This window comes from Vidua chalybeata, chromosome 2, assembly GCF_026979565.1.
Source record: "Vidua chalybeata isolate OUT-0048 chromosome 2, bVidCha1 merged haplotype, whole genome shotgun sequence".
Classification (NCBI taxonomy): Eukaryota; Metazoa; Chordata; class Aves; order Passeriformes; family Viduidae; genus Vidua; species Vidua chalybeata.
The window spans coordinates 65,653,571-65,678,990 of record NC_071531.1 but is presented as its reverse complement, the minus strand read 5'-3'; the positions used below and the strand labels follow the sequence as shown (position 1 = coordinate 65,678,990).

Genomic DNA, 25,420 nt, shown 5'->3' with positions numbered 1-25,420 from the left:
TGGCCCTGTGCAGGATATCCCAAAAATCACACCGTGTGCCCGACAGCATTGTCTCCGTGAATAACAGAGACCATACATGATGAGAATTAAGTTGCTAGACAATTGTATGTAGAAGCAACTTCACAGAGTATCCCTCTAGGATACATGGGCTTTATCCAAGTCTTCAGTACTAGTTTCCTACATAATGACCATTTTTTTTTTTTTTGAATAGCAGTAATATTTGTCTCACTTCAAAGTTCACAGGCATACCTGGCTTAAAATAAAACCTCAACTGTAGCAGCCATTCAGAAAAAGTCCCTTTCATCACAGGGATGCATACACACATTAATACGGTCACAGCTACTCAGATTCCCAGCCCTCCTGGCTTGATTTCCTTTCCCCCGTAATCTTCAGCTCTCAAGATCATACCTCTGTGGGTGATGGAAGCAAGCAGAGATTGGATTTGTTGATTCCATGTCTCCTCATCCTTTCTTAAAGGTTGAAGTGAGTGAAGATGACAATGAGTCAGTCAATTATCAGTTCTTCCTAGACTTAGAACATAAGCACAGAGCTCACCACTGCAGAGAACACCTTCATCAAAACCTGTTCTTATACATGTCAGAGAGAGATACTTGAAGGTAGTATTTATTTTTTCAGTTTACAGGTGATATGTCATTTACAAAAAAAATACAGTCAATGCATCCTTTCAGTGCAGTATGAAACTAGCTGAAGAACAGGCAAAAGTCTGTGATGATTTGGAATGCTAGTAATTGACAGCACATGCTTTTTTCCCTTAATTGATTGGGTAGGGTAAGGAATGGGGTACAGATGGGGTGATGAGAAGAAAATGCCAATGTAAATAAGGCCATGCTAATAAAAACTCCTCGAGAACAGGACTCATCAGCCTGGCATATTTTTGTTCTCAGGTAATTGATGCAGAGATTGGAAGTTGGAGAAGATATTTGACACTTGTTACGTTCAGTGCCCCTAGAAGCTGTCAGTACCTTCCCATATCTTCAATTTTACACCAGTGCTATGATTTCAGATCACCTAATGAGCTACTAAAATAATGATTAAATCTTTATCTCTGCTCTCTACCATTTGCATACTCAACTGTAGTTGCTGGGAGAAAGGAAGGTCAAGTTGAAAATGCAAGCTGCTGCTGTATGGTGGCACAACTACAGACCAAGACAGTTTGACTACAGCATCATTCATTTCTTTAAAAGGTTAAATACATTAGACAATTCACCACAAACAAATCTATGATTTCAGGATGGAAAGAAGCCCAAACTAGTGTGTCATAAATTAAGCTACATCATTTGCATGAAGTTTATCCAGCCACATCAGTCCAGGGAAAGGTAAGATGGACTGACTTCCACACCAGAAAGATCAACCGAAAGCAAGAGGGCCCTCTGTGAAGTTCCTAATGAGAGGGAAAACTCTTTCATAATTTGCCCATCTACTGTTTGCAGCACAATTGCTTCCTTTCTACAGTATTTGAAATCTTGGACAAGACAGGGTCTACAGAACAAGAAAATGAGTGCAGTTTGCAAATCCATTATTGGAAGTTTGAGCCTATGCTTTGTTCCTTACCTCACTTAATCCTGCCAAGGGGCTCCTAAAAGGAGATCTTAACCCAGCAGTCTCTAGAGACTGAAGAAAATTTAGATAGTCTGTCAGCTGCTACCCTTATGCAAAAGCATCAGAGATTACAAAGATTATATGCAAGCATGACCTTACCTTTTGGAGCTTGACTCCCAGCAGTGCTTTCTGTTCTTGAAAGTCCTTCTGAACCCTCCAGAACAATTTCCTGTGACATTCAAGTAAGGACTGCTGCACAGGAATACATTCTTTCTTCCAGTAAAGCCTACACTGAAGCAGTGTTACCTGACCTCCTTCCCCAGCCAACCTTTTTCCTAGCTCTCCTATGCAGTACTCTAGGGCTTTCTGGGGTGAGAATCAGGACTATCAAATTAATTCCCTAATAGCTGCCACAGGACTATTTCTAAGGAAGTTATGCAGAGGGTGGAAGGGGATTTAAGGGAAGATTGTGCATGCTTGCATATATGTACATGTATCTTCTCCACATCTACTGACTTAAAAAAACCCTCTATTATTAAATTTGAAAATTAATTTTTGCAGAATTAAAATCAACCCTCAAGGATTAATTGGATATAAAACCTATTTTACAGCACTGACTAGTATTACCTTTAAAATCAACAAGAAAAAAACCCACATGCTGTAATATTATTTGATAAAGCAAAAATCGCCCACAACATAATCACCCAAAATGAACCAGTGTGAAGTTTTTATTTGCATGGCCAAAATATGTTCCTTTGGTTCCCCTGCAACTTTATTTTCCTTAACACACTCTAAGGTTTCTGCTGCAGAAGGAACAAGATGCAGCACTGCATACTTCCTTGAACAACCACTCCCACAACACCTAAACATTTAACAGATGTAGCAAATGACAACACCACGAACGGGAAAAAAATAAGTTCCACCATTCAGCATGGTCTGCAACAGTTTCTTTAGGGCTGGCTGAAGTGGGCAACTTCACTTTGGAAGATCATTTCCTCCTTGTTTCTTTACAGTGTTGGTGGTTTCAATCCATACTTCTTTGCAACTTCTGTCTGAGCATAGGCAGCATCACAGAGTGAGTAGAGGTGGGCCATCTCCATTTCCGATTTGGCCAGGTTGATAGCTTTGTTGAACATTTCAATGGCTTTATCCAGATTACCTCTGAAATAAACAAAAGTTTAGCCCATTTAAGACTGCCACAGCTATCTTGTCATCTCTAAAACATCTTTTTTCTTTCAGGACTTACACTCTCCACTGTTAATAACTGAAAAGAATTTCAGGAGGAACCACCACAAGAACTTGTGGTGATGCTGAGTAAACTCAGAGAAGTTGTTACCAAGCCTAAACAACTAGGACAGCTGTTAAACAGCTTTCCTCTTGAGAGTCGTCACAGGTGATGGTGCAGGATAAAATGTTCTCTACAGGACACCAAGTTCACTACAAAGATAATGCCGGCCAACTGAATGAAGTCTCATCTCCCCTAAAAGGACTTAGTATACAAAGGAGGAAAACTTGCACAGACAGAGGCACATTATTTAAATAGGAAATGCTTGCAAAATTTTTCATGGCAATAGTTTAATTGTCTGTCCTTTAGAGGACTAGACATATTAAAAAGAGACTACTTTACTGTCAGCGACACCCCAAACCTTTGTACAGTTGCAATACAATGTTACAGAGCAGGGCATTCCTCTTTCCCTCAAGAACTGTGAATTGGAGTCCTGTTGGCTGCAGGAGACACCAGCACAGGATTCTCAAGACAGACAGTCCAATGTCCAAGGACAACATCAGATACACACAAAGCCAGGTAATGATTAAAGAAGTCACTCTAAATGCAGAAGGGATGTATTTAAACATACACAGACTCCTCTGCACATTGTCTATTAAGTATGAAATTGGTGATAAGAAGTTGCCAGACCATAAATCACAATTATGCCACAGAGAATGCCTATGATTTACCTAAGAGTTACAGAACAGAAATCAGGACTTTGGGTAAGAGCTAGCCTTACAGGACACCAGGGAGAAGATCTCAAGACCTAGGATCCATGAGGAAATTTAAAGAACCACTGTAACTTCTGAAGTAACTAAGAATTCTTAACACTGCAATTCAGCATTACCTTTGCACTTCAATCGTTCCCATGGTCTCATATGCAAAATCACATTTGTTATCAATTTCAATGGCCTTGCTTATGAGTTCTAATCCTTTGTCTAAATCTTGCTTCCATTGGAGCTGAAGTAAACTACAAGAGAGAGAAAATTTCAAACTGGCTTCACATACTCCTCTCAAAACCCTCATCATGGTAAGCAAAACCATCCCAAATGTATAATGTATTTAACTTCTAATGCAGGTACACAGTAACTTAGTAACTTCATGATTTTTAAAAACACCTATTGTAGAAGTCACTTTCAATAAGCCACTTTACTGCTTTAGTGACTCTAAAGAAAGGCAAATTTTTCCCAAGAGGACTTGGTACATGTTATTTTATGAAAGCAAAAGCTTCAACACAAAGCTGAAACTAATAGGGCTCAAGGAAAAGTCAGATGTACTTCAAGCAGATACTCAATTAGCAATGAACACTGATGAAACTTTCCTGAAACTTATTTGCAGCTTAGTCAAGACAAAATACAGAAATACATTTAAGAGCATAAAGATGCTTTCAAGTTATTTTTCCTGGCTAAATTTCTAAACATAAACATTCAATTCAGGTTAGTTATGCCAACTGCTCTCGACCAAAAGGACTGCAAATTCAATACATACCCTTTATGAACATATGTAGTGGCATTGTCCGGCTCAAGGTCAATGCATTTATCATACATTTCATCAGCCTTGCCAAACTGCTGTTGATCAGTTAGTGCCTGAATCAAAAGGGAAACCTGTTTGTCAATAAGCAACCAAAGGATGTACTCTGCGTTCAGCTAATTCTAATTAAAACTGTATTGACAATGTGAGATTGGATGTAGTTCATTTATGGTAGAGCAGGCCAGACACATCGGTTATCAGAGTTAAGTTTCAAAATTGAGGATTTTTGGAAAGCTTCTGTGCTTTAAATGCACAAATTACTGACCACACTGCCACCTGTAATGGGAGATCCACAAGCAACATGCTGTTTGCTGTAAATAAAAATAATTCTAAAAGTCTGTACCTGCAAACTTCAACTCTTCCTTTTTCAGATATACTTGTTTCAGAAGGAAATGCATATATATTGCCAACCTACTTAAAATAGAATGTCTCATGCTTCCTACTAAAACCAGCAGTGCAATCTTAAGAGAAGAAATTACAGTCTCTATTACAAGTGTACTCCCAACAGCTGTTCTACACCACTACATGCCAATGGTAGCAGAACAAAAATGTCACCCTAGTTCCACACATCTGACTCTCAAATTACCCAGAGAATCCCTGACATTCATCAACTGAGATGCCACATACATGCAGGAAGGAAGGAACCATGCAGGAATAACCTCTGTCTCCTAATAACCATCCTCAACTCTCATTATTTACATCCTACTCCACCAGTTCCCTGGTACCTCTTCTGCCCCAGAACACCCATAACCACAAATGCTAGTACTTAACTCCAGGCAGCTTGTCTTATCTCAGAATTTAGTGTCACAAATCTTCATCTTTTATTTAAAGAAATGTTACATCCAAGATAAAAAGTACAAGAGAATGCAGCATTTTCTTTAAGAGAGAGAAAAACATACCTGAGCATAGAGTGCATAGCCCTCAGCACACTTTGGGAATTTTTTTATGACATCTTCAAAGCCTTTCATGGCTGCTTGCACAGTCAAAGCATTACTTCCTGTATAAGCTTGACGATACTATTCCAAAGGAGAAAAAAAAAAAAAATTATGCCATTACCAGACTGAAAAAGGGCTCTACCCACCTCCCCAAGAGTTGCCTGCATCAAAGTAATTCAGTTACTTTACATAAGCTGAGCGAATTGGGATTGTTCAGCCTGAAGAAGAGAAGGCTTTGGGGTGGTCTAATTGTGGTCTTCACATACCTGAAGGGAGCCATGAGACAGATGGAGAGGGATTTTTTACAAGAGTAAAAGAGTAAAAATTATTTTTTACAAGAACATGTAAACAGGACAAGAGGGAATGGATTCAAATTGAAAGACAGTAGATTTAGCTTGGATATTAGGAAAAAAATTCTTGTCAAGGTGGTGAGACACTGGAACAGTGCCCAGAGAAGTTGTGGAGGCCTCAACCATGGCAGTGTTCAAGGTCAGGCTGGATGGAGCCCCAAGCAACCTGGTCTAGTGGAAGGTGTCCCTGTTCATGACAGGGGAGTTGGAATGACATGTCTTTTGAGATCTCTTCCAACCCAGACCATTGTATGATTTCATGCTAAGCTCCAGCAAGTGACATGCCTGTACATCCTACCAAATCTGGTTTTGGGAACCTGTCCAAGTGTCTGGACTTGGAGAGGAATACAGATGAAAGAAGGGAAGTCGTAAGGCCTAATAATTGTGATAGCCTCCCTCTATTTCAAATGCTTAGAAATTCCAAACTTGGCATTCCTCCTTGTTCACACCATGTAAAAGTGCCCTGACAAGATTCTTGCACACTGAGTCATTGTACTAGCTTGAAATAGTTTGCTTCAAATTTCTTGATGATGACCGTTTTCCACAATAGTAAAGCTTTATTGAAATCCATTTTATGTGCTCCAATTAGAATCAAGATTTTTGTTCCTCTCTCACAGAACAGAATAAAATGTTCTACTGTTTGAACTATGAGTGCTTCAAAAGAAAAGCAGCAAATCCATACTCCTACTGAAGAAATTGTTTTATTATTCCTTTATTATTAAAAGACAGAGATGCATGTTGTCCTATTTTCCTGTTAAATTGGAATAAACCAGAGAAACAGAGTGTTTTACAGAGCTCTTTAAAGCAAAAGCACCCAGAGAAACCCCAGCACGTTACCTACCAGAGCAAAACATTTCTGTGCTTGCGCCAAGGCAGAATTGGGTCGCAATCGGATACATTCATCAAAGTCTTCCACAGCCTCCTCAATTTGGTCAAGCAGGATTTTCAGCTAGCCAGAATGAAAGAAAATCCTATTTCTCTATTTCATCTGTGCTTCAGACACTTACATGATAATTCAATTACTTATATCATCTCCAGTTCAGTTGCAGAATTGTCTAGAAACCTACAAAACCCGTAACTAAAAATCACTGCTATAATTGTATTATCAAAGCCACCAGTGAAACTTTGGCTACCTACACAAGCAGGCAATGACCCTGAGTAGGGATTGGGAATGCTTGCATTTTAGACTGTTGTCATCATTGTGTCAGCATTATGACCAGTCTCCAAAATTATGCCATATTTTCTCAAGTTGTTTTGCCTCTCTGTAGCCAGTACCTGTGGACTATTTGGATATTGAAACACTTCAGCTTTTCCAGCTTCTATTTCAACTTAATTTGTTGGGTTGGTTTTTTTTTGGTTTTGACATTCTTTTCCTCCACAAGAGCAGAGTCCACTTCATTATTCTCTTACTTTACTGTGAAGTTACTGTAAAACACAAATTTTCAACCTGCAGAACACTTTCATTCCCTTCAGTCAACACACAGCACCATCTTCATTTCTGAGCACTAAAGAGGTCTAACAAATTCATGGAGAAAAACCCTTGATCCACGGAAGTCTTCCTTACAAATATTACTTAGCCTATCTGCATATGCTAGTGTTCCTTTTTTACTTCCAGCACCATTCTTCTTAAAGGTCTGTGTCAGCAGGCTTCTCTAGGGCTAGAAACTAGTCAAGGACACAGCAGTCTCACAAGGCTGGGAGGGATGAACTGAAGAGATCCAAGTCCAGGGCCCAGGGCTGCAGGTGTTATCAGGGACATGTTACCTCTGCTGTAACAAAGCTTCCTGATGTGCAGATGCTGCTCTGCCATCCAGGCCCCTTCACAGAACAGCTTTTATCTGCTGTAAACGTGGACAAGCCCCAGTACTTTTAAGTCTCAGTTCATACCATAGAGGGCTCTCCTACAGCTATAGAAATAAACTGCTTCTGCCTGACCTGAACCTCCAAAACAGACTGTGTGTTTATCCCACAAAAGCTTCCAATTAGGAGTTCATGTTTTTCTGCTACAAACAGTATAAAGTGTCTCCAATGACACCGTTTCTCCTTTTAGTATATACTGAAATAGCCAAGTGTTGGGATCAAATCTCTCAGGATGCTTACTTGTCCTCGATGGTGGTAAACATCAGCATTCTGAGGATCAATGTCAGCTGCCATGTTGAAGTCCTGTGTGGACAGCACAGGCTGCTGCTGCTGCATGTACATGCTGCCCCGTTTGATCAGAGCGTTGGCTCGCAGCTGCAAAACACGGCCAGGGAAACATCAGCCATCCCAGTGCTTCTCCACATTTCAGATTTCATTACAATCCCCGTAAAGTTTTTGTTTGACTAGTTTCTCCCACTGACAGGTTTGAATTACTCTAAGCAGGAATAAGTTTCATATTGACCCTAAATAAATGAGCTCCCTTACTTAATTTCAAAAATGTCAGCCTGTGCTTCCATCTCAGTGGATTTCCAAGCCTCCCCAAAATCCTCCTCAATTCCTATGTTTACAAATACATAAATGTTTTTTGCAGCAGCTGAATATACAAGTGCAATTAAGGTTTTTCACTTATCCAGACTGGATAAGCCTCCAATTCATTCAGCTTCCATCTTCTTTAGTTTGGAGTACTTATCACCTTCAGTTTGCACTACTCAGTATAGCTGTCTCAAAAATTAACAAGCCCTTGAGAAAAACAATTTGTCAGTAACAAAACAGTAAATAAACCAGAATACTCCCATTAATACATCTGAAAATTTGGACAAAAAACTTCTTGAAGTATATTGCAAGTTTATGATCTAACTTCTCAATCCCAACTACAATCCAGCTGTGACAGATTCTTACCTTCACATTTGCATCTTCCATGCTGATGACCTGATCTAGGTCTGGTTTGGCAGCACTTGCATTGCCAATAAGTAAGTAGAAAGTAGCTCGCAGAAGCAAAGCTTCTGCCATGTATTTTCCCTTTGCTTCAATTTCTTTTGTGCTTTCACTGATAATTTTGTCATAGTTCTCTTCTTCCATATATTGTTTTGCTCTCAAATAGCCAGAGCTGTAAATGATGTAAGAACAGTTGTATATATATATATATGCATTCACTGAACACTGCAATTTCCATTCAGATGTTTCATCAAATTATTACAAATACCAACTTGTGCAATACTTCTACAACACCAGCAGAGCCCCATTGGAACATCCATTCCTGGAGCCATAATAAATGGAAAACAATTTACACAAAAACTGGCCAAATTACATTGGAAATAAAGAAGAAAAATGTTTTAAAGGTTTTTGAATGTGAGCTTCACTTGTCCCTTGAGTTTTTTTTTTTCACATGAAGAACAGCAATAATCTCTGGTTTAAAACAAGAGGCTGGAATTCATGGACAGGAAAGTGAAATATTAAACCTAGAAATGTGCAGCTTGTATGTGGAAGAAATTATTTAATAGCAAAAAATTACAGCACTGCCTTATTCTCAGCGGTATCCTGGATTCAGTGAATCTGCCTGTAGATCAGGACATTCTCTTTTACTTCCAAAAAAAAAAATCATAATGCTGTTTGCAATGGTTTCCAAACTGACAGCACTGCTATCTTCCAAAAATAATCTGGAAAGTAGCATAGTAAATTAAAGAACCATTTATGTGGTGCTCAGGCTCCACTAAAAAAACACAAAAAACCCCCTGCAAAACCAAGTTTTTCTATGCTGAACAAACTTTTCATTTATGGGCAATTTGATTTCAGAAAGATAAAACACCATTTCAGCCTCAGTTGCTGTAAATGCATTCATTTAAAAAACGTCCCCTTTTCCTAGCTCATCTTCTCCCTGCCAGTCCAAAGGCTAACTTGCTCTCTTCCTTGGAAATGCTCCTTCAGTATAAAATATTCCTTACCCCCAAAGCATCATTCAGCCCTCTCCATCTCTAAGATCCTTCTCCCATCTCTTAAGATTTACTGTGATACTGTAGTAAATATTCAGCATATTTTCCCAGTCTCATTGTCCTTCCTCTGCTTAGTGCAAGTTTGGAACTAGCCAGTCAGCTTTCAGTAAGGTTTCACTTGCAATATCAAAGGAATCTCCCTGCCAAGTACTACACAAACAGCAGCACATTACACTGAGCAGAATGTCCGAATACTGAAAACTTAATTCCAGTACCAAACAATTCCCAACTGTACTGTACACTCACTTTTCTTTTACTTCAGAAGCCTCTCCCTCCTTGTCCTTATCTTCATCTGATTTCTCACCCTTAAGCAAAGGTTGGGAAATTATATCATCTGTGAAAGAACTGAAGTAGGATTTAATGAACTGTGGTGAGGGCATCAGAGGCTCCCGATTCTGAAACAGAGAAAGATAATTCCAAGTCATTAGGTGGTAAGATCAGATGGTAAAGGTGGAAATGGATAGCAAACACGATTATAAAAAAAAAAAAAAAAAGTCACTGTATGACTCACTCTCTCATCTGATAGCCTGATGTTTTGGATTTGCCATTCTGATGTTTAGGAATTTTTTAAGCTTTAGATCACAATGCAACACCTATCACCAGTGAAAATAAAGTGATAATATTTGGGGGGGAGGGAGATTGTATCTTTCCACATATGTGGCTAGAAATAAGGGCTCTTAGGATATCACAAGGCATTGAGTAGATGTGCTAAAGCATTGGATGTGCACATAAATTGGGTGAAAAATGCAAGCTGGTGATTTAAGCATGACTCTAAATTCAAGCAGTTTCTGAATGGCAGTTTCCTCTTTTCTCCTGCTTGTCCAAGAGAAGATGCTGTCATTGTTACAATGGAGAGTAATGAGGCAATACCCTAGTTCTGTGTGGAACTTGGCCCAGTAACATATTTTACTTAAAGTCCCAGAAGTAACACCTCTCGGTAATCAATCTTTTCTACAGCCAAAAAATATTTATTGTTTAAAATAAACTGCACACAAGAATTACAATTCAGTCTCTCCTGCAGGAAAACACTGAATGCACTCTTCTGAAGCACACCTATCTATATCCACCACATTCATACCACTATTTGTTGTTACCTCCACAATACACATTTACGTCAATTTCTATAGGAAAGAAATTCAGCATCTCAAAACCAACACAGGATTTCAGTACTTCAACCACTATCAAAACACAAACAAGAATGCTTTTACAACAACCAAGAACATGTTAATATCTATCCCAACCTTTATGTAAACCTACAGTCACTTAAAATGACTGCCCCTGGCTACCCCTATGCTTCCACAGTTCTCTCTTCTGCAGTTTCCAAACATTCATGCATAGATGTCTGTCTGTTCCAACACACCCAGTTTCCATGAAGTTATAAGTTCAGAAAAGCCCTACATAGGGCAGCACACCAACTTAGGGTATCTCCTGAATGTCATAACAAATTTCATTGTTAAAGCGAAATAACTGCTAGAAGTAGATCTCTCTTCCCTGCTGAGGTTCCAAAAATTTTGGACAGGTCCCACAGGAAAATACCATTGGTACAATGGCAGCTTTGTAGAAACCAGTTTGTGTCGCTTCTTATGCTTGAGCAGATGAAGACAGTGACTTGTTTACAACAACTGACAGAATGCCAACAACCGACTTTTCAACAACTGGTCAGGTGAAATAACAATTAGTCAGAACTATCATAAGTCCTACCTTGTACTTCTCTTTGGCCTTTTCTTTTCCAAGGAGTTTAAGAACTTTATCAGCTAATAACATACTTTGCTGGTTTTGGAAGGCTTCTAAAATGCAGACTGCAGTGACATCTAGGAAGCAACATACAAAACTGAGATTAAAGGAATTCCTGAAGTACACTATAAAATGTGCTACTGACTACAATGAGGCACTGCCAAAATAATACATGTCCTGTTCTCAGGCCAAAGCCTGTTTCCAGTTTGCTGTATTTACTGTATTCTTCAAGACACAAATTTGTATCCAAAATTATCTTCCTGGGATAAAAGGACTTCATGACAGTGAATGAAAAGAAATTACATTTATTTTTCTGTTCATGTTTTTATATAGAGACAAACACACTTAAATCAACAGTGAAAATACATACCTCTATCAGGGGCTTTCACCATTTTGAAACTTTGAGGGAAGTAATTATGTTCATATGATTTTTGCATTAAAAGTGCTAACACAGCTTTTCTTCTGGGACTGGTCTTTATTTTCTACTTCTAAAATTGACATTCAGTCCCATCACATCTCACTTACTCCTCAGTTTAAGAAATCTGCCTAACTTCTATCTCAAATTTTTCTGCTCACCTCTGTGACTTTGGAATGGAGCAAGGAGAAATACCTTGCTGGCCTATTTGAAGTGCCAGCCCCTATCACATGGCTTTCATTCACACTGAGAAACCTCTGCCAGTGTTAACCCACTGCTGCCCAAGTGAAACTTCCCAGTGTGAAATGCACTCTTACAGAAATACACTCTTACAGTGAAATGCAGAGTTTCTCTGGACCCTCCACTTAATGCGGTGCTACCACAGGTTTTCCCTGTTTTGTTTTCATTTAAACATTACTTAAGATGACCAGAGCCTGGACTTGAAATTCAAGTAGTGTATTGTCTGAATATGCTTGAAAAGTAAATGTCTTGCCCTGGAGTTTTAGTATATTTCTCTATTTCTGCTGCTAGAGGGACTATTAAGTTATCACTTATACAGAAACTCCCTGCACCTCTGGCATGGTCAGGAAGCATATCAGAGTCCCTGGGAAAATACAGTACCCCCAGAAAGAATGTGTTATACAAACCCAGCAGACATGCTCTGCCCAAAGACTGCTGCACTCCAGGCTTGGCTGCAGCAGCAACATCTTCCCAAATAATACTGCCAGGGATCACCGGAGGAGTTTTCTGCTGGTAGTGGCTGGGGTTTGAAGTTTGTTTGGTTTTGCTTTCCTCCACTACATGGACATACCCTACTTCCTGGAATTTTACTGGCCATATGTGGTTGGCAGGCAAAAGCAGGGTTATAGAAAAACAGTGCAGTTCAAAAAAAAAAAAAGCAAGACAGCTTCAGATCTGAAAAAACTGCAAGTAAAAAATCGAATAGAAAAAAAAGGCTGAAAATAATTGTCACTAACATTACTGCTATTAACAGTAAAAAGAAGTTATATTTAAAACTGTCACAGGGACACTTGATCTTTCTTGGGGCTTTTATCACCTGGCAGCTACATAAGGCTTAGATTTTATTACAGCACTCTAGAAGTGCAGCTTATACACAGTGGTTGCAAAGGAGTGTACTAAATGGACCAAGTTGTCCTTTTCTAGTTACTATGGTCTTAAAGGGCATAAAGGCATTCTGCCAGCAGATAAACAGATAGATAAAATTTCCACATCTAATTTACCTTCAAATTTGGCGGACCTAATTCTTGGCTGTTATACATAATGAAACTAATTTAACAGTTAGATTTCCCAGCCAAAGCACTGCCTTATTTTCTGTCCTTCTTTGATAATGAGCACAGCTGAAAATTTCATTTGTCTTTTAACCTAACATCAGCAGGAACGATTTCACTTGATGAAATTTATATGGGTAATTTCAAGCAGTGTACTGTAGCTCAAAAATGCCATGAGACAACACATCTGACCTGTAGTTCTTAATTTCCATGGCTTCTCAGTGACATCTTCCTGACAGTTAAAAATGTATTCTTTTTACAAATAGCATCTGAAGGATTTGACATAGCAATTTCTTCTGAATACAAAGTATTAATATAAAAAAAAAAAATCAATCTGTTCTGGTTTTCATAAACTATGCACCAGAAAAAAATGCTGCTGAGGCTGTTTTCCCTCTAATACCAGTCCAACGCATTTAAATTACTGCAATACTTTTATTTCTGACCATGTATCTCTACCTGCAAAAATACCCCCATTTCTGTAGTAGTATAATTTCTCTAAAACAAACAGAGAAGACGAAAGTCTCTTTACTGCATGGGAATAGAACAACTGGTTATCCACTCATCATGTTAGATGAATTCTATCCTAAAGTGAAGGAGTTTCCTGGAAAAATAATACCTTGAGTTGCTACAGTAACATCAATTTCTCAGCAGTCATTACAGATGTGAGCAGATGAGAGTTTGAGAAATGTGAAAAGGTTTCTTCTGACAAGAATATGTATTTGCAGAAGATATGAATGGTTTTAAATACATAATTCTGTATTATTGTAGCTAAAGAAGTAAAAACAAAACATTTCCAGAAGTTGCCATCTTCAAAGCAGCAGAACTAATTCCACTTTTAAGTACACACAGCTTGATCCACTCACCTTCTAAACATTCCTTCTTGTTGTCTAGCTTCTCATGGGCCTTCGCACGTCTGAAGAGAGCTTTGACATATTTAGGGTTAAGCTCAACAGCCTTTGTACAATCTTGTGCCACTTCTGTCCATTTTTGCTGTGGGCAGAAAAAGAGCACAGTGAGAGGGGCCCCACTCAGCTCCCTGTGCTGGCTTCCCACAGCCAGCTCCGGGGTCACACGTGCCCAGCAGTGGCTGCGGCTCCCAGCACTCCGCTTCTCCCTGCTCGCCTCTGCTTCTGCAAGTCCCACAGGGAGAAACTGCCTGGGCACCACTGCAAACCACCTGCACCAAAAATACTACACCAGACAGTGTACAAATCCCATGGGAGAACATAATGAGGTGATACAAAGGTGCTTGCAGGAGGTAACACTGGGACTGAAAGACTGGGGTAAAACTACTAGAAGAAAGAAGATGGAAATAAAATGGAACAAACAAGTTTACCAAAGCGCTAAAACTTTTTTTTTTAATGTTATTTCAATTTATCAAAACAGGCTTTTCTAAAAGAGGAACCACATACATTTGGGATTCATTATGGCATGTATTTGTGTTAGACAAAAACTAAATCTAATACCAGATTTATGTAAGCACAGTCTCTCACCTGATACTTCAGACTGAACAAAGCTAACTTTTCCACTCCTTTATACAGCTCACCAACTCAACCTCATAAGCAAATCCATCATACCATAATAAGCAACACTGGCTGACTTCTAAAATAACAGCCAGTATACTCAGCTGTCGAGTAAATATTACTTCTTCATGTGCAAAATTTAGGTCTTGGCCTTTACTAGGATTTCAATGACTTTTTTTTTTTTTTTTTAATTTTGAAGTAGCGTCCTTCCAAAATATTTGGCCTTTCACCTTTCTTTCATGGTTAAATGCTCAAATAGAGAGAAGTAAAATTAACTTATATACAAGAAAATTGTTCCAGAGAATAAGAAATTAAAACTTTGTCTTGGAAGAACAGGATGCATAAGAATTACATAAGACAGACTGAATGTAGTAGTTAAGATTTTATTTTTATGTAGAATTTTATTTTTATGTAGAAAAGTATGATGAACTGAAAAAAGCTGCAACAGCATCTTCTTGTGAAAGCAGCGGATGCTATCACTTGGGACCTTTCAGTGGATGAAAGTGACAAAATACAAAATTGATAATAGTACTTTTTACAATAAACACATAATCATCTTTAATTTCTTACCAGTTGTTCATAGGCAGCAGCTCTGTTTTGGTAGAAGGTAGAAAGATCAAGGTTTTTCTCAGGAGGACACAGGCTGATAGCCTCAGTATAACACTGAATAGCTAGCTCATATTTTCCTGCTTTGAAGTATTTGTTTCCTTTGTTCTTGGCTGCTTGGGCTCTACCAAGAGGACTCTGAAAAAAAAAAGTGAGAGGTCAATTCAAATTAAAAAGGCATCACAGCACACAAGCTATGCACTTCAGGGCTCATCTTCAAAGATATCAATATGGACCTAACCCAGACTTCTGAAAAATCTCACTGATTTCTGGATTCCTGGAAACACACAAGAATTTTCTTTTGCAAGTGTATCAGAGAGGAGATAACCTTTTCACAAGATTCACTACAATGGTAATAAACAAGGCAGTGATTTCTGTTTGGAAAGCTAAACAGATTGTAATCTTTTACATGGCTGGTGATCAGAAGAACCAATGAGGTAAGTTGTTTCTCCAAAGGCTAAATGTGTAAAGACAACAAAGCCCTCAAAGCAATTCAAACAGAAGAGCTTCCTTCTGAAATACATACAGCCTCTAAGACCAGAGGTGATTCATCAGACTATGAATTAAATATGGAAAACACTTTATGGAAAGACCTACTGAGCAAGACAAAACCTGTAAGGAAAATAAAGCTGGTTTGCCTTTCATACACTAGGCAAATCAACTTTATAGTTGACTCCTCTACAGCTTCACACACTCTGCTTCATGCAATGAGAAGTGTTGGACCATCACCATCTTAGCAGGGGATAGGAAACTGCTGACTGGCCTGAGATCCTGCTAAATGCATCTTTATGTTCTGCACCATATGCTGAAGATCTGTATCTCTGCAGAAACTAACACTGCTACCTACCTGAAACCCCAGGATTTACAAATTAGTTATCAAATCTTGTGGTTTGTAAGGGATTAGATGTAAAAATGCTCTATATCAAAGAGCATTCAAGAAATAAGAACTGCATTGATCTTCTAGATTTCTGCTCTTCTGTCACAGCCTTACTTCATGGACAACATTTTGGGACAGTTCTCCCATACCAAAATGAACAGAAGTATGGGCACACATGCCATTCTACCAACCTTTCTGAAGAAGGAAAGGCTACAGACTGGGGGCAGAAGTGCCTTTAACAACATCTGCAGGATTCACTACGTATCACCTGCACTTCAGATCATCGATTTGTTGGGAATTGTCCCTGCTACTCTTTGAGCATACTTCTGCCTCCTCTACTTACTTATCCACTGCCAGGGCCAAACTGAACAGATACAGACAACCAGAAGGCTGTAACACAAATTTGAAAGCAACTTTGCATTTCTTTTGCCCATTCCCCTTCATGTCTGCTCATTTCATTCCAACCTGATCATTTCTTGCATCTAAGTGATTTACTTTAAAACTGAAAACATGAGGGGAAGCCAGGACTTGCTCTATAACATGTGTTTTAAGACCTGGATCCTTATCCTGGCAGGAGAGAATCAGATAATGGGTGCTAGCCTCAGTTCCTACATAAGAGTAGGCATCCAAATAGAACAAAAGTATCCTAGAAGCATTCTCCTGAGGGGAGACTTACAAATGAAACCATACAAGGGAGAGAATTTCTTATATTCTACTGCCAGCAAAGCTCTTCTCTCACAAGTTATTAATCACTGGGTCCACAAGAAATCAATCTGCACCATCTTTATTGTTCACAGAACAAAGCAATCTGTAAGTTTTCTATTGTAAAGCTTCACATTTAATTTGATAAAAGATTATTAACTTCACCCCATACACTGTGTGTAACTCCATGCTACTCTATGCCAAAATTAGAGTGCAACTATATTTACTGAGAGACAAGTAACTGTGTATCTGATTAAGTTGTTTCTTTAAAACTTAACCAAAGTCTCAAAAGGTTAAATTTATTTCGAGTAGGTCTTTAATTTATCTCCAAATAGAAAAATGCTTTTCTTTTAACAAAGGGAAGGGTTATGCATATGCTGCAAACTTAAATGCATGCAAGTCAGCTTGAATTTTTCTGTGTACATTTCTAGAGCAATCCACATTAAAAATGCCTTTGTGTAAAAATCTTACAAAATTCAGTGCTGTTCCTATTAACTTGGGTCGAAAAAGAAAAACACATTACATGGGCCATGTTGTAATATTCACACATGTTCCCAGTGTGAAAATTATTTAAGACTGCAGAGATGAACCCTAACTGCACCTAAGTTACTACTTCATGATCACTGCCAATTGCTTCATCCTAGGGATGTCCTATCCCAGTGTGTGCCCCAGGCTGAGCAGTCCATGTGCTCCATCCTAGGCACTCTGAGAGAGTAAAGACACCAGCTATAGATGAGGACTGCTGGATAACACCCAAGTGCTGCTCTGGTGTCAGGTGTGGGAATTGTAACTGCAAACAAGACACGTGTAGGTCTGGGGGCTCTCACTGCTGCTCTGCTGGTTTCTGGGAAGTATCAAGCCTTCCCAAAAGCCTACAAGTGCACACAACAATGATCAAAAAATTCAAAGAGTACAGACATGATGCTGAAGTTATTAAAATCAGTAACTCTGTTATGTGAGTAAACTTTCAGTAACAGTTGCATGATCACAGACCACACACCCAATCAAACAGAAATGAATCATGGAACATTTGCTGACTCCTTGGTTACCCATTGCATGAGGGAGGAAATGTGGGGGAAGGAGTTAGAACTTCGAGCAAATCATGCTCTCATGCAATAAAGTCAGCAGTAGCACCCCAGGCAAGGAAGAAATCAACTTATTTGTTTATGCTGCCTTAAACTAGACTGCTTGCCCTGAGACGTTTTATCTCTGCACCCTTACTCAAACTACTCTGCTGTAGCCCTCAGTATGCACCCAAAATACCACCAAATCCAATGTATGTTTTTGTTTGGTTTGGTGGGCTTTTTTGCTGTTGATGGTTTGGAAGTTTTCTGGTAGCTGTTTATTTAAAAAAAAAGAAAAAAAGATATTAAAGAACTCATGTCACATTATATGCTGCAATACCTTTTAGTGATAGCACAAATAAGGATATGAAAATTAATTCCTCACATAAAGCCAGTTTTTGAAGGTTTGTCAAGCCTTAAATTTAACCCTTACAAAAATTTTAAGCATATTTTATAAAATTCCTTCTCAATTGCTACACTGGACATACACAAGATAGCACGTAAGTTTGTTTGATTATGCAAACAAACTTCATGCACAATTAATCAAAAACCTCATTCTTCCATTTTCTTGTCAAAGTAATAATTCTAGACATTATTTTCCAATTTCACTGCCTCTCCTCACCCGACCCATGAACCTGACTTGAACCATGCTATGTGGCACACTAGACACTTTTTATCCCCAAGGTGAAGGTTCATATAGAGAAAGAAAAACTCTCCAGTTTGTCATCTTCTGGTCAAAGAATCTGTGCAACAACCAAATCAGCTCAATAAAATGAATGTAAGCTCACAACAGAGCAACAAAACAAATACCTCAGAACTTATTTGCAGCTACACAAAAAATAACATCTCAGTACTTAGGACTGCTTTCAGCAACTGTTCATTAACAAGTCTTACAACAGAGCTTAAGCCAAAGGACACTTGTGAAATTGAGTTATCAGTTACCCAGGTACCTGAAAAAGCAGATTGCTAACTGACTACAGAATAGACAACACTTGCAAAATTTTATGAAGTTCTACTTTAGCTTCAGCAAATGTGCTTTCCTCACAAAATGTTCAGAAACTGTGTGCAAACAGCAGCTTAGCAGGCACAGACTGCCAGCTGCAAGAATAATAATGCTTACTAACTCCCTGCAATGGCAATATTGTTAAACTAGCAGTTCAGAACCTTATATATTTGAGGGAGACTGTTATTCAAAGGAAAACAAGAAATTTCCTGCCAGCCAATGATGACAGTGATTCACAACAGAAGCATGAGCAGAGAGTTTCAGTGTTTTCTTTTGGCTGAAAAGGATTTGCATGAGCCCTTATCTGACAGATGACATGGAGGGTGACTACTATTTCAGCCATCTTAATTCAACTTGCAAAAAAAGAAAGCCTTGGTCTAGGCCTCTCTTTTGTCCTTTGCAAGTGAGAGAACCCTCTTAATGAGATGAGGTACCAGGAAATAAAATCCTGTCCTTTTCTGAATACCTATCTTTCCACTACTTTTTTTTTTTTTTTCACTAAGGTTCATCTTTTTTCAAATAAAGGCACCAACTGAATATAAATGGTTTGAAAAGTCTCTTTAGCACTAAAACCATTATGAGAAAAAGTATGTTTACATGAGCTTTAGAAGTAAATTCAAAGCACAAGCAAGGATGTATTACACTCAGAAAAAACATAATGTAGTTTACGAGACAATGTTCTTAGTCAGTCACCTTCCTGTTAAATGAATTTGCCATCCACGACTTCCATGAATAAGCCAAGAGTCTAACAGTTTTACTGCTACTGTACACACATTTAGGAGTTTTCTACACCTGTCCACTATTGCTAGCAAGAAACAGAAGACTTACAGTAGGTTGATAGTGAGATTTACTAAGCAACAGGTGCACAGTACAGCAGAAATTACTTTTTAGTCACTTTGCTTAGATCAATTTAGAGTAAGTACCAAGGTGAGTGTATCTAGACTAAGGGGTTCAATTTGTTCATATCCTAATCTAATGTCACTGCAGTGAGAGAGGCAGCATTCAGCAGTTGCTACTAAAACAGACACTGGAAAGAAGCCATGCTAGTTGGCTGCTGATCCCAGTATGTGGCACCACAAAGGCCGAGGAGTTTGTCACGTTCACCCACCACTGCACTCAAGGACAGTACCCAGCTCACAGGAAAGTGTGAGGAGACAGGGAACTGCTGTGACCCCAATGGCTTTGTCTGCAATACACAAGGCCACCCAGCTGACCTCCTCTCACACCAAACACAGGGTTACCCTGTCAGCTTGCTGAAAGGGTTAAGGGGTCAGATCTGGACTATCACAGAGCTGCAAAAGGAATTGATTCCAACTTCAGGGGAAAAAATACTGAAGCAACCAACACATTACCTCACTGACTAACCACTGCTCACTCCTGTAAGACAAAGAGGGTATAAAACCTGCTAAGAATTTATCATTAAATAAGTTTAAAAAAATGAATCAATTGGGCACCAACTAAAGCAAAATATGCAAAGCACTCCATATTTTAAGTACACAATACTCCCTACCAACCAGGAGAGCATGTAGAAAGCAACTGCTACTGAGTGACTAAAGCACATTCCATCTAAATTATAAGAAACAATGACACCTGTCATTAACAGATGCAATTTGGCTTTACGACCTTTGAACCATCCATAGATGCAGTTTTATCATCATCACTCAAGTGGTCCAATAATACCAGTTTACTGTACCGTTAAGGAGCTGTGCTTACAGGAGAAGGAATCTCAAAAGTAGTTCAGCTTTTCCCAATACAGCACCTGTGTTATGGGCTTCTGCCAACACAATGTCAGCCATAGATCACACACTTGGCCAGTGCATCGATGTCAGGAGAATCCTCTGGTACAGACACAGCCTGGGAAAAAAATGTGAGGCCTGTGCAGCAGGTAAAAAAAAAGCTGGAACTGCATGCAAAATAGTAACAAGCCAGAATAAAGAATAGGAAAGATTTAGGACCTTACATATTTTTAAAGAACAAAGAAAAAAAATTCAAGGTCGTGTCTTCAGAAACAGTGACCAGAACATAAAATGGATACAGGGGCTGATTTAATGAAAAGCACAAAACAGTATGAGTCCTAAGTTACATTTATGAGTAAAAGAATAGTTAGCTGACACAGCTGTTGGCAGCAGATTAATTACTGACCTATGTGTTTTCCAAAAGATTTTCCTCTTGTATTTCAACTGTGAAATTAATTACTGGCTCTTATTCACTGTGCAGACTTGTACATGTGAGTTTCAAAAAATACCTCATCACATTAGAAAGGCAGATTAATACAATACAGGCAATTTCACAAATGAAGCATCTGCAGTGGTTTTATTTTCAATCATGGATCTTATCACTAATATCCATAACTAATAAAATATGAAAGGAAACATGAAATCTACATGGCATCACTGCTTTGGATATGAGTAATAGGAAGACAATCCTCCACACACACATAAAGCAGTCCTGGGAACTTGCAGCCACATTTATTTTCCTGATACAGCCATATTTTGACCAGCTAGACAATTATCTCATATAATCAGTCAAATCTGATAACTTCTGCAACTTTCTAAGGAAGATCTCTCATTTCTTTACAGTGTAAGCAATGACATTCTTCAAGAAACTTTGCATCAGGTCATACCACTCAACTTATCCCTAAATGCACAGAGACTTCTAGTAATTCAATTTGTGGAGCAACACACAATATTTTAAATCAAATGCTACGAAAGTGTTTTAAATGTTTTAAGTACTTCCTTCCTACAACTGCAGAATGACTACAAACCCCTGGATATTGCTGGAATTCAGAAACACAATTAAGAAACCCAGAGTGAACACACGAACAGGGAAGTCACTGCAGGAAGACAAAGGTCAGGAGCAGCCTGCAAACCTGCAGAGCTCACATGCAGCAAGCACACTCCCATAAATATGCCAGATGCTGCTTGCAGCCACAAGCCAAAGCTACCACAGTACACAGTCTGAATTTGTCCTCTGTACACAACTTCTTCAGTATTGTTTGGTGCCCAGGAAGAGCAAATCACTGCACTCAAGTAACTGCCTCAAGGTCCAGCATAGGTTTTACAGCTTGCTGTGCTGTCAGGAATGCCTGAGTGCAGCTATGATTCACTAGCTGAGGAAGTTGGCACTTTCCTCACCACTCCCATGTGTGCCTGCCACTGCCCGCCCAAGCGCATCAATCTGCATCACTCAAATCACCAGGGTTAAAACAGACTTTTTCCAGGCTCTGAGAGGTGATTCTTTTTCTCTCCTGATCATTTCAGATGGGAAGCTTAAACTGTCTGACAGTTCAAAGCACTTTGGGTGATACACAAGAACGGGAGAAGAAAATGCAGTACAGGATATTCTTATCAAAGCCAATCAGTTTGTCAAATCCATTACTTTAAACAGGCTTGTCAACTGCAACCTCACCTCAGTAAAGCTGCATGACTGGCAAGGTACACCTGAGACTGCAGATGTGCAGAAAGTGCATCTTAGAGGCATTTTTTCAAATATAGATATCCAAGAGAACAGAGAACCATAGATCCGATCTAGACTCCAATCTTACATGGTGTCCTGGAGTTCTTGCACAGCCGATTTTATCTCAAAGTTCTCAGAATGGTAATTTACAACAGGATAAATGTAACTTTTGAGAGCACGCCTGTTAGGCAAATTTTGCACTTTAAAGCCCTGCTGCATAAACTGTGTGGCTTCTATATTTTCAAGAAACATACTATTCCATTTTAAAACAATCTTGATTGTGTTTTCTTTCCACTCTGCTGCATCCAGCATCTCACACACAAGAGATCCCAGATTTCCTTTTCAAAACACTGTTTCTGGAGGAAACTTACAGCTACTCTAGACCTCAGAGGCAGAGGTATGCTCCCCCCTCAGCAGCACAGACCCATGCTCAGCCAGTTGATGAGAAGATGCATTTGGCAATGCCTGATCTTGGAACAAACTACTCCTGATCCCTGTACAGCAAGGGCAGAACTGCAACCACGAATGCCTGGCTAAGAGCTCTGTGGGTCACACAGGCTGACCACAGAAAGACACGGAGGTCTGGGGAGCATGTCCAACCAAGGGTGACAAACGTGATTTAAGGCACTGAAGCATCTCTAACCTAAAGGAGAATGGCCTGGTCAGCCTTGAGAAGAGATGGCTGAGAGGGGACCTCATCAATATCTACCAGCATCTGGAGGAAATGTGTCAGGAGGATGGGTTTAGGCTCTGCTCGGTGGTGCCAAGTAATGGGACAAGACACAGTGGGCAGAAACTGATGCACAGAAGTTCCACATGAACGTGAGAAATAATTTCTTTACTGTATAGCGAACGAGCACTGGAACAGGTTGCTCAGAGACGGTGTAGAGTTTCCCTCACTGGATGTATTCCTGACCGTCCAGACACAATTCTGTGCAATGTGCTCTGGGATGACCCTGCTCGACCCCGGACCAGATGACCCATTGTGGGCCCTTCCGACCTGCCCAGTCTGTGAGTCTATGACCTGTCGGGCGTGTCACGTAGAGCACGACCAGGATGTTCCCCGAGCTCCATCCCATCACACGCCTGCTCCTCGGTGGGGACCAGCACCCTGACAGCCGCTTTCCGGACGGGGCCAGCGGCCCGTCGGGCCCTGCCGCCCGCAGGTCGCAGCCCGGGCATACCCACGCTGCTCCGGGCAGCCCGGCTGGCGGCGGGACCCCGGCGGCAGGACCCCGGCCACAGCACCCCGCGCGGCGAGCCCGGCCCCTGCCGCCGCTACGGGTGGCGCCGCTCCCCGCTCACCATCTCCTCGTATCCGGTCCCGTCGGGCTGCCCGGAGCCGCCTTCGCCGCCGGGGCCGGGGCTCGCCCGCCCCTCGGGGGTCTTCCGTTCGCTAGCGCCCTTCCCGCGCCGCGCCGCCCGCCGCCCCCACATATAGATCGCGCCGGCGCCCAGCAGGATGGGCGCGCCCAGCACCAGCGCCAGCTGCCACCGGGACAGGCCGGCGGTGCCGCCGCCGGTGCCCGGCGCCTCCACGGGCTTCGAGGCGGCCATGACGCCCAGGAGGAGAAGGAGGAGGAGGAGGAGGAGGAGGGAGGGTCAGCGGACACGCGGGGCGCGCCGGGAGGGCGCGGGCGTGCCGCCGCTTCCGCCCGCCCGCAGCGCCCCCTGCCGGCGCGGAGGGGCACCCGCAGCCCCTGTGGGGGAGCCCGGGCGGGGCCGGGCCGGGCCGGGCCGGGGGAGCGCCCGGGCAAACAACGCTGGAGTGACCTCAGGGCCGGAGCGGTCCGTGCCGAGGGAGTTCTGAGCCGCTCGCACGAGAACTGCGCTCCACATCTGGATTGCTGTGTCCAGTTCTGGGCTCCTCAGTACCAGGGAGACGTGCAGCTCCTGGGGCGGGTCCAGGAGAGGGCAACGAAAGTGATTAAGGGACTCTTAAGAGGAAAGGCTGAGGGAGCTGGGCCTGTTCGGCATTGAGAAGAGACGGCTGAGAGGAGCCCCATCAATGTCTACAAGTACCTTATGAGGGGATACCAAGAAGATGCATCCAGGCTCTCCTCGGTAGTGACAAGCAATGGGACAAGAGGCAACGGGCAGAAACTGATGCACGGAAGTTCCATCTGAACATGGGGAAGGATTTCCTAACTGTGAGGGTGACTGAGCACTGGAACAGGTTGTCCAGAGAGGTTGTGGAGTCTCCCTCACTGGAAATATTCCAGACCTATCTGGATACAGCCCTGTGCTTTGGGACGATCCTGCTTGAGTAGGGAGGTTGGACCAGACGATCCACTGTGGCCCCTTCCAACCTTACCTGCTTGATTCTCTAATTCTGTGAAGTTTCAGCTAATATGGCTGATTAAAACTTTCTAGGACTTTGTACTTAAGCGTTTTGGAGCAATCCTTGTTATAAATGAAATATTTCTGTTTTCTTCCCAGTTATTAATTGAATCTGTTATAAAAATAATTTAATATGTCATACTGGAATTTTGTTTGTTTGTGTCTATGCCTAGTTAAAATCCTTACCTGTAGGCAGAGGAAGTTTATGTTCCTGTCCCCACTTCTTAACATGGAGCACTCAGCTGAAGAGGAATTATTTTTGATACGTTTTTACAATCAACTCTTGTCATCTCATGCCTGGAAATGTCATTGTAGGTAGGAGGGAAATGTGAGAAGACACATATTGCACAGAAGAAAAAAGGGCTGCTATTAAAAACACTTAAGATTACAAAGCAAATACCTCAGGAATCCAGCTAAAATTTGCCCTGCTGCACTCTGAGTCAGTGTATCTATGTGCCTGGTAGTAAACAACTTGAGAAATGTCCTTTAATTGATGGATTATTACTATTTTTGTAGGCATATTTTGACAAAGCTGTGGGACAGCCCCTCTCCCCGTTCTCCCTGTCACCTCACAACAGAAAATATATATCCAACAGGTCAATAGCTTCCTGCTATTGGCAGCCTCAATTCCACCCACATCATGCTTCCTGTAGGCCTTCAGATGTGCCTTGCCTGTACAGATGGGCGGCCTCCAGGATGTAAGTCAAATTCAGGCTGTTTGAATATGGTCAGGAGTGTCTTTCTCCACCTAGAAAATCAGCCTACACATCCTTTTCATTACTTCAGGTGTTTTCTGTTTTGCAGGTATTCTTCTTGCTCCTGTCCAGGCTCCTGCAGGCATGGTTGTGTCCCCTAGCT

The 25,420-nt window shown here is 40.8% G+C and overlaps 1 protein-coding gene across 1 annotated transcript; it reads right to left on the bottom strand.

Annotated features, from left to right (window-relative positions):
* Positions 1-608: 608 nt before the first annotated feature.
* Positions 609-23,823, bottom strand: TOMM70 (translocase of outer mitochondrial membrane 70). Its single transcript, XM_053934329.1, has 12 exons — positions 23,528-23,823; positions 15,085-15,258; positions 13,855-13,981; positions 11,255-11,364; positions 9,800-9,948; positions 8,463-8,670; positions 7,743-7,877; positions 6,484-6,591; positions 5,257-5,373; positions 4,316-4,413; positions 3,675-3,797; positions 609-2,721 (listed from the first exon to the last, which is right to left on the bottom strand). Exons 1-12 carry the CDS (start codon positions 23,777-23,779, stop codon positions 2,568-2,570), a joined length of 1,755 nt encoding a protein of 584 aa, XP_053790304.1. The 5' UTR covers positions 23,780-23,823; the 3' UTR covers positions 609-2,567.
* Between the last annotated feature and the right edge of the window lie 1,597 nt (positions 23,824-25,420).